Source organism: Myripristis murdjan, chromosome 5 (genome assembly GCF_902150065.1).
Source record: "Myripristis murdjan chromosome 5, fMyrMur1.1, whole genome shotgun sequence".
In the NCBI taxonomy this organism is placed as follows: domain Eukaryota; kingdom Metazoa; phylum Chordata; class Actinopteri; order Holocentriformes; family Holocentridae; genus Myripristis; species Myripristis murdjan.
In genome coordinates this window covers 25143824-25158814 of record NC_043984.1, presented here as the reverse complement: position 1 = coordinate 25158814, position 14991 = coordinate 25143824, and the positions used below count along the sequence as shown (strand labels likewise).

The window sequence follows — 14991 nt, the reverse complement described above, 5'->3', positions numbered from 1 at the left end:
CAAATAAATACAGGAGAGCCTTGTTTGTTTGTAACACACACATGAAAACTGCCAAAACCACAGAGCAGAATTACAAGAAAACATGAAGTAAGGCTAAAATGTTTATATAATAAAATTTTAGGTGAGTTATATTTCTGGAGGGCTTTGAATTTTGCTGTTTTTGTGACATAGTTATAAGAACTACAAAACTGACATTGCAAAATGGCCCTGGATTTGTCTGTCAGGTTTTGTTCTTCAAGTTTTGTCCTAAAATTTCAGGGCATTTTAGCTGTGTGCATTGCAATGAGAGGGAAAAAACAAACAGGTGGCTCAGCGGGGCTGTATAGTTAATCTTAAACAATAATGGATTATATTGTCAAGAGTGGAATTAACATTTACAAACACCTACTTGAACTATACGCCAAGAGGTAACACTTATCATTATTCTTTGCAAGTAATTTGCAGATGATCAGCCAGTTATTAAGCATGTGCAAATGTTTTATGACATTTATAAAAGGTTACTGAAACCATGTCATGTGGTTCTATAAATGGGCCTGCCATTTCTGTTTTCATCAATATATTTGTTAGTGGCGAGAGGTGTGTTGGTTCACTTAATCACCTATCACGCGAAAGTGAGAACAAATGTTTCCAGGGGCTCAGCAGCTGAGCCGAGTCTGATGGCTGACCTGTCTTTCCCTGTGCGCAGCGGCTGCCCCAGCCCCCAGGACGGGGGCGGCTGGGTGGGGCGGGGGCTAGTAGGGGCGGTTGGCGTCCTTTGGCCTCTTCAGCTGCACCTTGAGTCTCTTCATGCCGATCTGAAAGCCGTTCATTGACTGGATGGCAGCCTGGGCACTACCTGGGTTGTCGAAGCTCACAAATCCTGGGGAACAAGTTGAGAGAGAGAGGATAAAGAAGGATGTGGGTTAGATGAAGCTGACAGGACTTCTAAAAAAAACTGGACAATGAGGATAGGTTTCAAAATGTTTGCCCACACTTGCAAAGGTTACAAATAATTCTAAAACTATGAGGAGAATACAATCATTTTATCAGTACATGAAAAGCTAACAGTAGCATTAAAGTTTTTTTTTTTTATCAACAACAAATCCTGTCGTAAGCATTAATTTTGTTAACTTTATTGCAACTTTGATGAGAGTGTGTGGTTTGTATTTAGTCACTGTAGTCAATTTCAATCTAGGGAGTGAAGATATTAATTCAAATATAGTCATTACAAATATGAACGATACTTACGAAAGGTGCAATAAAGCTATTACAGAATACATTTCGGCAAGATGTTACAGACATCATAACAACAACTATAGGATCACAATAATAACAGAGAAAGCAGCATGCAACCAGAATCACACAATGAACTTGGCGATAGGTTTTGCTACTTTTGGGTTCTGGTATTTCACGCACATGAATAAACATGAATAATAAACCACCGGAGAGCAATCGAATCTCAAAATAACACCTGCACCTTAAAAAGATAAAGGTTAGAAAATGATGAATTCAATATTTACATTGTAAATTGATATATAGAAAAAAAGCCATTTCCAACGTGGGTTATAACTTAGGAACTCTCCATCAAACAATTTGCATGCGCTGTCAGAACTTCTATATTATGTGAGTAATATCATGCTTTCCTTTTATAGTTTACCATGTAATTATGGGTTCATCTAAATTGTTCTCTCAGTGGCATGTAGAGTCAAATAATATCTCTTGACGTGCCACGGCAACTGTTCTCAGAATATGCACTGCTCTAAGTTGGGAACAGAAATTAAGTGCCACCCACCAGCTTCAAAGACTGATACCCGCAATTAATTTGCACTCTCGTCATGTAGGACCAAATGACAAAGTAACTGTGTAAATATGACATTAAAACAGAACTCATTTTTCCTCCAATTTCTGTTCTTCAGTTCAGTGTGACTTTTGAGCAAGAGGTACATCATTTGTAATGATTATTGGGATGTTTATGAGAATAAAAAATTAATTATTGCAGGTTAAAAAGAGCAGTGCTTCAATAATTAATAGCAATCTCCCAAGACAGAGCGATTCTCCATTCCTCCTCTCTCAGGAGTGACCAGCTTTCACACATCCTAGTCTTTAGTTTTCAATGATTTTTTTAAGCAGATGTTGGGGGGCAGGGGGTTGTTGGCTGCAGTGAAGAAGGTGATTAGTAAAAGAATAATCAGAATAAATAATCAATAATCTTTTGGTTTTATTCGTTTTTACCCACCAAAGCATTTACTTTGGTTTGTCGCCCGATCCACAAACACTTTGGAGGAGATGACATTACCGAAAGGCAGGAACATCTGCATCAGCTCTCCATCCCCAAACTCCTGAGGGAGGTGGTAGATGAACAGGTTGCAACCCTCTGGCCCTGCACACAGAGAAGAAGAAACAGAAAGAGAGAGAGAGAGAGAGAGAGAAGAGGGGAAAGGGTCAGAGAGAGAGAAACATGGAGAGAGATGGGGGAGCGACGACGGAAAGTTCAGCGATGACAGAAAGGAGATGATACAAGTAACAGAAAACCAAGAAAGCGAAGGAGGCAGACAATAAAAGAACAGGGAGAATACAGCAGCTTCTGTTTCTCGATTTAGGGGTATTACAGTACTTTTTGGAAGGATTTCAACATTTTGAGAATGCTGAACTCCTGAGCATGAGAGAAAAACATTGGCAGGTCTTCCTAGCATGCAGAAAGACCAATTTATTAGAAGTAATTGTGTCCAGCTGATAAAAATGAACAGGGGTGGCACATCTTCCAAAACAAGCAGAACAAAAATAAATTATAAAAAATAAACAAACACATAAATACAAAAAGGATTCAGGTATAAACTTGTGAAAACATCCTAAACAGTGTAGCACAGTGCCTGAGAGAGACATTGCCTGGTATTTGTGCCTTTGTGCTTTTTTTTTTTTTCAATAGAGATGTTCTGCCTCTGTTAATTGTGACACAATTATTTCTATTAAATTAATTTTTCTGCTTGGAAACCCTGCTCCTGTTCTTTTAATTTATTACATTACCAGTTTCTGGCCCTTGATCTTCCCAAATTTTAACTGAGAGACTCCAGAGAATTCAAACTGAAATATATTTTCCTGAGCCAAGTGAAATCATACTCGTCCTCAGTGGGTTGAAAAAAATGGAGGAAAGAGAGGAATAGAGAAAATTTATCTGAGCCCACAGGTTATCAGGTATTAGTTGACAGTAATTTTGGGTGCTCAGGTGGCATGGTGGCTTCACAGTTTGACTGATCATCCATAAAGGACAAAAAAGCAGGTTCAACACCGCACCACAGTAACATACTAAACCCTCACTCATTTTAAGTCTCTGAATAAGAGCAGGAATGTAATACTCCTATGGTAAACTTTGGAACTCGACAGCTGTGACTATTATTTTATATATGTATATATATATATATATATATATATATATATATATATATATATATATATATATATATATATATATCTTTTTGTTTGTTTGTTCCCACAAGGGGGCAGTAAAGTCCCAAGCTTGAATAGCCCAGAGGTCATTGGGTTCTTGAGTAGGTTTACAGCTTTGTCTGAAACACTCAGTATTGGTCGTAACATTAGTTATTCTACAGCCGCCGAGGAGAGTCACGGCAGCATTGCCTGATGTTCTACATGTTCTTTTTCTCTGCCTCATTATTTAACCTGAAACTAACATCCTTGGATTGTTTTTAACATGACTGGAACCAGGTTATTGCCACCTGGTCAGCCCAGTTACCAATCAGCTTTGCCCATGTAAACTAAATCCCTGTGCTCGTGCCCAACACTTTCAGCAATGCTTACTGGCAAGAGGCCTCTTGAAAACAGAGTGAAGAATGACGATGACTTGCTGGGATTTTTTTTTTAAAGTGGGTGTGGTTCAGTGGTTCATTGCAGGACACTATAACAACTGCATAAAAGGCACACACAAGAAGTGAAAGGGAACAAATATTTGCTGTGTGGATAAGATTGTCAGCTAAATGCTTGAAATGTGAAATGTGGGTGCGCTCATGCACTCATGCAGATTAGTGTATGCTGGTCTGCCAATGTGTGTGTGTGCGTGTGTGTGTGTGTGTGTGTGTGTGGATGTGCATTACCTTCTCGTTGCTGCTGTGGAATGATAGGTGGAGGCTGGGGGAAGGCCTGGCTGATCTGGCCGTATGCAGCGGGGTAGGCTGCTGAGACACACACACACCACAGATCAGATAACGGTCATAACCAGAGGATGCACGTGTGCGCGCACACACACACACACACACACACACACACACAAACAATCTGTGATATATGCAGAGGCACAACAGGCAATTGATCAGATAACACAGACAATAGAGTCCACGTGTTCCACACACAAACACACACAATACACGGCGGGGAGAATAAATTGATGTTGTCCAACCAACACACTTAATGTTACATGAACAAAATTCAAATTCAAACAAAGATGGATTTTTATCTTTTCCCCCCTATCTCTTACACACACACAAACACACGCACACACACACATACACACACACCAGTGCTCCAGTGAGAGTGACAGACAGACCTGCATACTGCTGGACTCCTGTGTAAGCCTGCTGGAGAGGATCAGCTGCAGTGGGACTCTGAGCTGCTCCGACAGAGAGACAGAGAGAGAATAGCAGGGGAGCATGAAGGGATGGAGGGATGGAGAGAGGGAAGGGAAGGGGTGGGGGGTGGGGGTTAAGGTGCGAGCCAGGCAGGGTGAAAGAGATGAGACAGAGAAAGTGGGCGAGAGACAGAGGGAGAATGTAGATGGAGGGAGGGAGGAGATGGCATGGTGGAGGGCGAGGGTAATATATAACAAGGGAGGGAGGGAGGAGGGAGGAGGGACGGAAGGAGAGGCGATGGAAAGAGGAACAGACAAGGGTGGAAAAGTAGAAAGGTTAGAGAGCCGAGCAACGCTGTGTCAACTCGCTTCGTTGTCAGTGTGCGAGGAATATAATTCTCCATCTCTCTTGCTGCATGTGCACTTTACCTTTTGTTTCTTTTGTTTTAAAGCATTTCAGGACTTGCTCATTTTTCTTGAAATTAAAAAGAAAAAAAAAACAGTAAAACGTTGAAGACCACGGTTAAAAACAAACCCCAAAACAAATACAAAACAAAACGTGATAACATGGTGCCACCATCGCCATAAAAAGGTGCCCTACACCAATAGCACTTACACACAATTCTTACAGATCCTTACAAAAAAAATAAATACATAAATAAAAAAAAAATAGATTTCACTCTCTGACAATTATACTGTGCGTACAAATGCAAGATAATACATTTACAACTCTAGATGCACCTGTTGCTGTCATCACTTCATAAGGGTCACATGTAAAGTTAAACAGTTATTAAAAACAAAAAAGCCAGTATGAGATCCTAAATGGCTGAAAATTCACCCGACGTAGTACACACAGCAGCAGCTACCACAGATGCCGTGCTACACGACATAAATACCCAACACTACACAAACATGCACAATAAGCACACCACTGAGAAAATGCACACACGCATGCCTACGCACACACACGCACACACAAACACACACCGATAACAACCCCATCGTCACTAGAAACCACATGAGTACACTCAGGACTAACAGCAACACTGGAAAACGGTTCTGATAGCAAGGGAGGTACAGAAGAGAGGGGGGATGGGGGTCAAGGGGGGGATCCGCTACCTTCAGAGAGAGAGGAGAGGAAGCAGCCACCCTGAACCCCAAAACAACTCCGTGGAGCCACGCCCAAGCCGTTTTTCTCCGAGTCCTCCCTAAAAACCACCTCCTGCAACACTGGGGAGACAAGAGTGGAGAAAGGAAACAATTTTTCTTCCACCTCTTCACAGACAAAACCAGTGAGGTACTAGCCGCGGCTAATGAGACAAACATAGGCTCCAGCAGCCCAAAAGCACCTTGCCAAACACACATCTCCTCGACATGCTCACTGTCTTTGGGCCACATTCGTCTTGCCTCAGCCTCCTGGACATGCTTTGAGGTCATTTACGTCTGTAAGCCAACAACATGCAGCCTTTTTTCTGTCCTGTTGCGACGAATGTGTTGAATTTTCTTTTTATTCAAGTGTCATTTTAGAGTCAGTATTTAAGGTAGAAGGCAACATGCACAGCATTTTGCTTAGTTTCTTGTGTGGTGCAGAGAATCAAAGTCCCTGGAGATCCAATTCCAAAGAAGAAAATCAGTTCCAAAATACAAGACGCAGTTGCAAGAACCTTTCTCAAGACGGGTTCTTGCAGCTGAAACGTTGACTGGCTCCCTTGAATAAATCAATGCAGAGGTGAAAAGGTGTGTGTGTGGGAACTGACTTTTTTTCTTTGAAAGTCAGCCCTTTGCCATGCCATTTTCATGTAGCAATGGTTTCCTTCAAAATGTCCCATTTAATAGAGTTTTAGACTGTAAGAAACACTGAATCAAACATTTTGGAGGATGACGGTCACATTAACATGTATCCCTGAGTGTTTGGTTGTGTACGTGTGTGCATGTGCATATGTATCATTCATCAGATTTACCAGGGTAAGGATGTATCCCATTGGTGAAGACAGCCTCTGCTGGTGGCTGTCCATTTGCTTGTGGGGGCGGCAGACCGGTGAAACCATTCACAGTAATTGGGGAGGGGATGCTGGTCACTGTAGGTGCACTGATGCCGGGAGGTGTACTGCCACCTGAGGGAGACAGGGAGAATGGAAGAGGAGAGCGAGAGAGAGAGAGAGAGAGAGACAGAGAGAGAGATTAAGTATTCCACTGTATTTTTCCAGAAGTTTTGCTATATTATTGCCAGGCCCAGCTTGGCCATCTAGCAATTGTTGCAAATGTCAGAGGGGCCGGTCCAGTGGGCCAGAGAAGACACTAAATGTCAGGGCTGATTTCTTGCCCCAGTCTGCTCCTTATTGTGACACAATAACCATTAGATGCGAGTCTTAGACATATTGAATGAGAATAGTGAATATTGTGTTGATGATATCAAATGACCACCAATTATGTAACATTTGTTGCAGATGATAGGTTGTTAGGCCATAATGCTTTTGTTGGTTTGCATCTCTTTAACCCATGTAGACACAGTTAGAAAATACTGCATGAGGAAGTATGCCAGACTAAATACACTGCATTCATTGCTACTTTATTAATTCTCCAAAATGCCATGGTAGAGACCTCAACCTTTGACCTCTCAACACTGTTACCTGACGTGGGGGTCAGTGGTGCTCCAGGGAGGCCATTGATGGTGGCCATGTGCTGCATCTGGGCAGCAGCAAAGGCTGCCATGGGACTGAGGTAGCCTCCCTGGCCTACGGATGCCATCAACGCTGCCTGCTGCTGCACCTGCAGGGTGGAGGGGAGTGAAAGATGAGAGCAAAGAGAAAAAAACATAAAGGGAAAGATGAGAAAAAACTAGAGTTATTGTAGAACAGTGACTATTGGGTATAAACTAAATTATCCCTGTGTTCCCATATCAATATTTATAAGGGCATTTTGTGCCACATCCTGGGGTATACTGGTTTGTTACTGGCTGGAGGGTGCCCATGTTTATCACCGTTCCAAGTTAACGTGCCAGATATCAGCACTCTTTTTCAGGCGCTCTGTGGTTCCTTAAATTAGATTTTTCAAAGTTGATAAATAAATAATCGTGGATAAAAGAAGCGTTTTGTGGGGCGTCTTGCCTGAGCGTAGGCTCCGTAGGCTCCAAACTGAAGGGCCATAGGGTTGAAGATGCCCATCTGACCAGCCATCTGCTGCATACGGCGGATGGTGCGCTCCTTATCCGTGTCGGCGAACTTCACCACCAGACTGGATGAGGCACCCTGCGTACCCACACACACGCACACACATACACATACACATACACACACGTTGCAGGCAGGAAATGTTATTGTGTTCCAATGGAAACATGCTCACACTTGCACTTACACGCATGCACACACACGCTTGGAGGATGAAAGCATTTAAGCGCTACGTGACACTCACTCCCTCTGAAATAAACCTTCATGTATATGCGCGCGCACACACACACACACACACACACGCAGTGTACTCACAGGCATTGTCTGGCTGCCATGTAGTGCACTGATGGCTGCCTGAGCTTCAGCATGAGAGGAGTATTTTACAAATGCACAGCCTGAGGAAGAGAGGGAAGACAGAGGGAAGAGAAAATAAGTAAGTGAAGGAAATGATTGAAAAGAATGAAGAAAAGGAAATAAAGATGGTCAAAACGGTGTTACAATTCCATCCTCAAAGTAGTTCTGTGCAGTGCACCAAATACAAAGTATCACTGCCTGCACTGCCAGCAACACTTCTGTGCTCAAAGACCAATTTACTTAATGTTTTCCAAGCAGGACAAGCTTCATACAGTGTTACTGTTACAAAGCATTTAGTAAATGAAGCTCTTTTTGCTGGAGAGAGCCGCATCAGTGTTGATCATTGGTCAATAAGCAGACTAAACATGCCACTCTGACACCATTAACAAGTTTGGGATCCTCTGATGGGGCTTAAAATGCCACCGCGTTCTGGTGTCGCTTACTATTGACAAGCCCTGTTGATGAATTTGAATGATCAAGTTCCCAGTAATTATCGAGCTAAAGCCCACTTAGCCGAGTAAGCCGGCTGATGAGGCCTCGTTAATGGAGCTTCACGGAGGAATCGGAATGATCAAGCTCACTGTAATCATCAGGCTTAGTTATCATCAGGCCACATTGATTGGCTGCTAAGCCCGCTGATGAACTTCATGCAGTGAACTTGTGTAGCACTCTGACAATGTTTTGAAAGGACAACTTTTCTGGCATGACATGAAGCCCAACGGTTAATGAGGAGGTTGACTTAGGTTAGATGTTGACATGTTTTTTTTCTCTCTCGCTCTGCCCCTCTTTCGCTCTCAGGCCAAGAGAGGTTGTTGATGAATTGCCTTGGAGAAAATATATTTTTTTCCTGACAAACTTTGTAAGGCAAACAGAGACATGTAGGTTGACTCATGAGGTTAATGGGGTTCATCTGTGGAGAGTCTGGGGGCTTGTCCCTCTCATCCCTGTGACAAAGCTTTCTGATGGCATTTGCTGTTGAAATTTTGAATCTAAAGAGTCTTATGTAACCGCTCATCTGTTGATTTGCAATAGAGCCCGCTTTGACATCGCTCAACATAAAGTTGTTAAGGTGAACTTTGCAAAGTCACCAACTTCAAAAGGCCAAATCAATTCTGTGCAGTAGCCTGTGAAAAAGTCCGCAGGCTCACAGCTGTAAACCCCTATAGACTCACCTTTGCTGTTTCCGTCGGGACCTCTGAGGATGGTGCACTCCTCAATGCTGCCGAACGACTCGAAAAGGCGCCGCACGTCGTCTTCTGACTGCTGCTTGTTGAGCATGCCCACAAAGAGTTTTCTGTCTTCTAAAAGGAAAAGACGTAGGTCAAGATCAGAGGATCCACATGGTGAAATCCCAAGTAAAGATAAATCACCAATGAAATAATAGTAGTACTACTATAAGGCTACTACTAGTGGAATAAATTTGTGGTATCATTTTTTGGCCTTGCACATTTGTGTTGATGCAAAACACAGTTGATTTTTTTTTTTTTTTTTTGTGACAACATCATACCATGCAATAACATGCTATCTTCCAATTCATTTACATTATGTTATGAACATGACTTTAGGTTTCAGTATCATATTCTATTTTGATTTTCAGTGTTTCATTTTTTTTTTCATTCATTTTTTTCAATCCCACTTATTTTTCCAGAGTATTGGCTATCCGAATACATTAATATCATTGGAGTTCAGCTCCACTTGGAATACACAAATTAGGTTTGTATTAACAATTAAAATGTTTGCACCAAACCAGTCACAGATACCAGCGATCGCAGGAATTATATAGTTCATAAATAATAAAATAAGGACAGATTCCAGTTCAGCATTGGTTCACTAGTGTCAGTGTTTGACAGGGATATTGAGCGACTGGATGACGGACTGAATGATTGAAGGAAATTCCCAGGCAGAAGGTGAAAGTGTGGTAGTGCACGACGGCAGCAGATGTGTTGGCATGTGAGCCTGCACGTTATTACGTTATGCAGCATGTGAGCTTGTGCTTTGTGAGAATGGATGTATATATCGGGAAATTAATGAGCCTCAGTGTATTTGCCTGTGAATGTGCTCTGTGAATTAACATGTGTGTATATGTGTATGTGTGTGTGTGGGTGTGGGTGTGCGCATGCTTAGGGTCCGTTCCCTGCTGCCTCCGCCTGACAGGGTGTCCTTGCCGAGTCAACAAGACTAATCTGCGCTCTGGCCTTGCACTGGGGGGGGAGTGTTTACAAGAGTAGAGTGCACATCAGGGGTGGAGGACACACACACACACACACACACACACACACACTTACACACACACATACACACACACACACACACACACACACACACACACACACACACACAAATCTTGAAGTCTCCCTCTGACCCCCCACCTCCACCATATAGACGCACACACACACACACACACACACACACACACTCACACACACACACACACACACACACACACACACACACACACACACACACACACACACACACACACACAGTATATACCTCATTGGTAGCCAAAGCCTTTACGGTTCCCCAGAGAAGGCACCGATAAACATTACATCTCTCTTTGGGAAAGGACTAACACAACACACACACACACACACACAAACATATTCAGCTAGAGATCAAATCCCTTCACACCAAGAAGGGCCAGTCTCAAAGACTGCTAAAACTGCTCTCTCTCTCTCTCTCTCTCTCTCTCTCTCGCTCTCTCTCACTCACTCACACACACACACACACACCTTGACCAGTACATGACCTTTCTTGATATCCCTCTACTACAATATTTAGAAGGCACGAGCTCTTAAGAAAGAATACTAAAAAACAATCGACGCTTAACTTACTCATGCTATAGGGATACATTTTAGATTTTTGCCCCGCCGTTATTCTTTTCACAATAGCTGTGTTACAGTTTAGCAGTACAAAGTCTAACTTTGCATTCACATCTGAGAGTAAAAACTAAGGCAGAGGGAGAAGGACAAAGGAAGGACACATGCAGGACGGAAACAAAGTTTGGGAAAGAAGGGGGGTAGAGAGAAGAAAGAGATAAGGGCAAGGATAGGGAGGACACAAGTGGGCTGAAGACATAGACCCACAAACAGACGGAGGTATCAAAGTCCTGCATTGCCCTGCCTTTCCTCTCCCTACTGTGAGTGCTTGCCTCTGTTCCCTCCAGCTCCATCAATCATACTTAGAGAATGACCAAACTAAACAGAGGAGGAAGCCTTGCAATCTCTCTTTCTCTCTCTCCTTCCTTGACTTTCTCTCTCGGTCCGTATGCCTCTCTTCCATATCAACCTTCAACTCCTTGCATGCTCTATTTCCTCTTTTTCACTTATCTCCCTCTCTCTCTGTGTCCCCCCTTACTCTCATTGAATAATCTCTCCGGTGCTCATTGTATTAACAATTGCAAAGTTTCAAACACTACAGTCAAAATCAGTCAAACCGCATCAATCCTCCCCTGTACAGTTTATTGACTCATGTCAAGAGCCAGTCACTAAAAGTCTAGACACAGAAAATGTGCCTCACCCTATCGTAGCTGTCAATATAGAAGTACCATGCGCGCGCACACACACACACACACACACACACACACACACACAAACACCAGACTATTGGACTTCCACTCTCATTTCAGTGCAGTCCATAGATTCATTTGAGCCCACAATTGATTTTGTTGACACATCCTTGTGATATTAGTCAAATGGGAATTTTTGTCATTGTTGCGCAGCGCTGCTAAAAATCTTTGACAGAAATAAGTGATGAGTCCTCCCCTAAGGCACGACAGCACGTGTGTTTGTGTGTATCCAGACTGTGTGTGCATGCACATGCATGTGCGCGTATGATGAAACTCCAAGAAAGGAGCTAGAGGCAGTGCTGGCCAACATTGCTGAGGAAACACGCCGTTTATATAATGTGTTCTGAATACTGGAGGGTCCAGCAAGGCCGTGCTGTCAGCCTGCGTCGAGGTACAGGGCATCGTCTAATGGGACAGATAATGGTGAGGCTGATACACACAGGCAGAATGTTTATAGGACTGGAACAATGGAAGGAGGAAGGAAATAAGGGAGGCAGTAAGGAAGGACATAGGGATTGAAGGAAGTAAAACCGGCATACCTCCTCGACTCTCACTGTCTGCTGGCTTCACCTGGATAGGTCTGTTCATCTGTGATAGTGAGACAGAAGGAGAGAGAGAGAGGGAAGTGAAAAGAGAGGGAAGCCAGAGAAATAACAGAACAGCAAGAAGAGGAGAGAGAAGGGAGAAAAAAAACAAGAGACAAAGAGAAAGAGGTTAGCATCATCTGCTCATGGCACGGCACATGCTTTTACCCGAAAAAACTTTCCAAAATTCACTGAGCCAAATTTGCTGGTAAAGTGTCTAGAAAATCTCAAAAGCTGTAACGCTTATAGCCATTGGGGGAATAGCTGGTTGGGAATATGGGGGGGAAATATTATTTGATCTGAGATGAAAGGCGAGAGAAGGGCTGGAAAGAGGGATAAGGAGAAGGATGAGGAGGAGGATAGAGAGAGGGATGGAAGGAGGCTGACAGAGGTAACTCTAGGACAACAGAGCCTGAGTGTGTCTCCTTCCTGTGCCTGCCTGTGCATGCAGGAGTGTGGCATTGTCATGTGTTACATGTACAGAGGATTTGGTATACTCAGGGTCATGACATCACACCTGTCCCTTTTTTTTTAACCCCTTCTCCCCTTAGTGACCTGTCCTCTGGCAAACATTTTGAATCCAGTTAGTTCCTGGCGACCTACATCAAATGTCATCATCAAAATCACTTGAAAACCAGTTGACCCACAATGAAAATGTATGCGGCATATTGTACATTTGAGATGTTGGATATTTTTATTTCACCGTTTTGCAGAGCTCTTCTGCACATGTTCGTATGACGCAATAAATATATGAGAAAACTCATGTCAATTCACTCTCACACTTGTTTGCTAGCAGTGTGTGTACTTGGTATGAGGAGAAGGCAATATTTTACCATGTAAACTGAGATAAATATTTTTCTAATATTATTTTGGACATTATGTAGTATGCTCATGCTATGTTGGTATTAAAAGTTATGGTCAGCTACCACATAAAATTAAGATGCATTAACTAATTTCAGTTCAGTTCTTCAGTTTTTTGTCTGTTTATTTATTTTCGTCTGTTCATCTGCGGTGTTGGATGAGCCTATATGGGGGTGGGGGGCACCGAGGACAGGCAACAAGCCAGTTCCTGAGAAAATCTCTCTTTTTTCGCAGCGTAAAGTTGACAGGTATGTGACATATACATATTGGATAAACACAAACAGCTCCTTCTCCTGTACACATACACACACCAAAATCAACACACATTCTGAGTATCCACATAGCATCATGCGTGACGTTTCAAACACACACACACACGCTCAAACACACATCCTGGCCTGTCCCCCCAGTGAGACCTTTCCACAGTGTGTCCGCTGAGGCCCTGCTTTCATTTCACTCCTGCCTGTCAAACCCTCCCTCCCCACCTCGCCACCCTGCTAAACGCTCGCCGCCAATCAATTTTTAATAATGCCAATCGCCACGCTGCCAGGAGGAATGGAGGAGGGGAGGAGGGGGAAAGGGAAGAGGAGGACGAGGAGGAGAAGGAGAGAGTAGAGTAGAGAGGGAGACAGGAGAAGAGGAGAAAACAGGAGATCAAGGAGATGAGGTAAGATGCCCAAAGAGGGGAGAGGACAGAAGCAGAGGAGGATGAAATGGGGAGGAGGGAAAGGTCAGGGCCCTGTGTGATGGAGCATAAGTGTTTTGTTTAATGTCATAAAGTGTTTTCTTTTGATTTAGCTCATAAAGTCATCCTCTTTATGAGTCAGATAGCTTTCAGATGAATATAATGCTATAAAAACAAAACATTTGGATTTGAAGACGCAATGCCATTATGCAAACACAGGGGATACTGGGACCTTCACCCTCTCTCACACTCTTCCACGGCTACTGCAAAATCAATTCATTCTCCAAAACATGCATTTAAGATGGAGTTACCCCCTCCTTCCTCTCCCTACACTTCTCCCTGTCTTAGACAGCCAAGAGAGCCCCACTAATGTTTTTAATGTATTGTGATGCATTATTTATCACACTGGCTGTTGATATGGAAAGAGAACGAGAGGGGGTAAAAATAATAGGCAGTGGAAAAAGAGGGAGTTAAAGAAATTAGTAAAAAGTAAAAGGCAGAGTGGAGGGGGAAGTTAAAGTGGTAGAAAAAAAGGGTGAGATAGGAAAGTGAGAGAGCAAGAACAGAGAGGGTGAAACTCAGCAGGGTGAGAGAGAAGAGAAACTGATTAAAAAGGGGGATTGAGACAGAAAAGAGGAGTGAAAAACGGCAGTGCACAGAGAAATGTGGTGGTAAAAAGGAAGCGGATAGGAAAGAGAGAGAGAGAGAGAGAGGGAGAGAGAGAGAGAGGAAAGAAGGGTAGATGAGGACATAGATCAGAGCATGGGACAAGGTCAGCCCAATGCTCCCAGGGGGCCTATAAGCCTGCATACATATGAGCACTTTTACCCTGACCCATACAAATGGTCTGGCCTCAATCTGACCTAATTGTGTTCCACCTCTTGTGGTTTTATATGCCAGTGCCGGTGTTAACCTGCACAGTTTATAGCACTGAATTATGGGTATGTGTGATTTTCTTGGGTTTTAATTTCGCTCTGCACTGACACTATATCCTGAGAGTTCTTTGACTGGAAGGTGAATAACTTTGTCTTGAAAAAAAACAACAAACAAAAACATTTCTTTAAAAAAAATTGAAATCTATCAGAAAATTATGATTCTTGAGGATTTCATGTGTAAAGGTCTATCACACTATAAAGAGGCTTCATAGTCTATGTGTGGGTCAACCATCTCTTCTGTCATCATTGCCATTTAAACAGAGGGGAAAATGACTGCTCATA

The 14991-nt window shown here is 42.9% G+C and overlaps 1 protein-coding gene across 39 annotated transcripts in view; it reads right to left on the bottom strand.

Moving 5' to 3' along the window:
* Nucleotides 1-731: 731 nt before the first annotated feature.
* Nucleotides 732-14991, bottom strand: part of celf4 (CUGBP, Elav-like family member 4) — a 73591-nt gene continuing 59331 nt past the window's right edge. Inside the window, exons 3-13 of one of the 39 annotated variants that reach the window (XM_030051314.1) lie at nt 12181-12232; nt 10279-10302; nt 9249-9377; nt 8038-8117; nt 7656-7803; nt 7186-7323; nt 6517-6669; nt 4532-4597; nt 4086-4169; nt 2276-2359; nt 732-859 (exon numbers count right to left, since the gene is read on the bottom strand). In XM_030051314.1, the coding sequence (XP_029907174.1) occupies nt 732-859; nt 2276-2359; nt 4086-4169; nt 4532-4597; nt 6517-6669; nt 7186-7323; nt 7656-7803; nt 8038-8117; nt 9249-9377; nt 10279-10302; nt 12181-12232 (1086 nt within the window). Of the gene's footprint in view, nt 860-2215; nt 2360-4085; nt 4170-4531; nt 4598-5674; nt 5786-6516; nt 6670-7185; nt 7325-7655; nt 7804-8037; nt 8118-9248; nt 9378-10278; nt 10303-12180; nt 12233-14991 lie in introns of all 39 variants that reach the window. The other 38 variants (XM_030051301.1, XM_030051315.1, XM_030051307.1 and 35 more) reach the window with 38 other exon arrangements.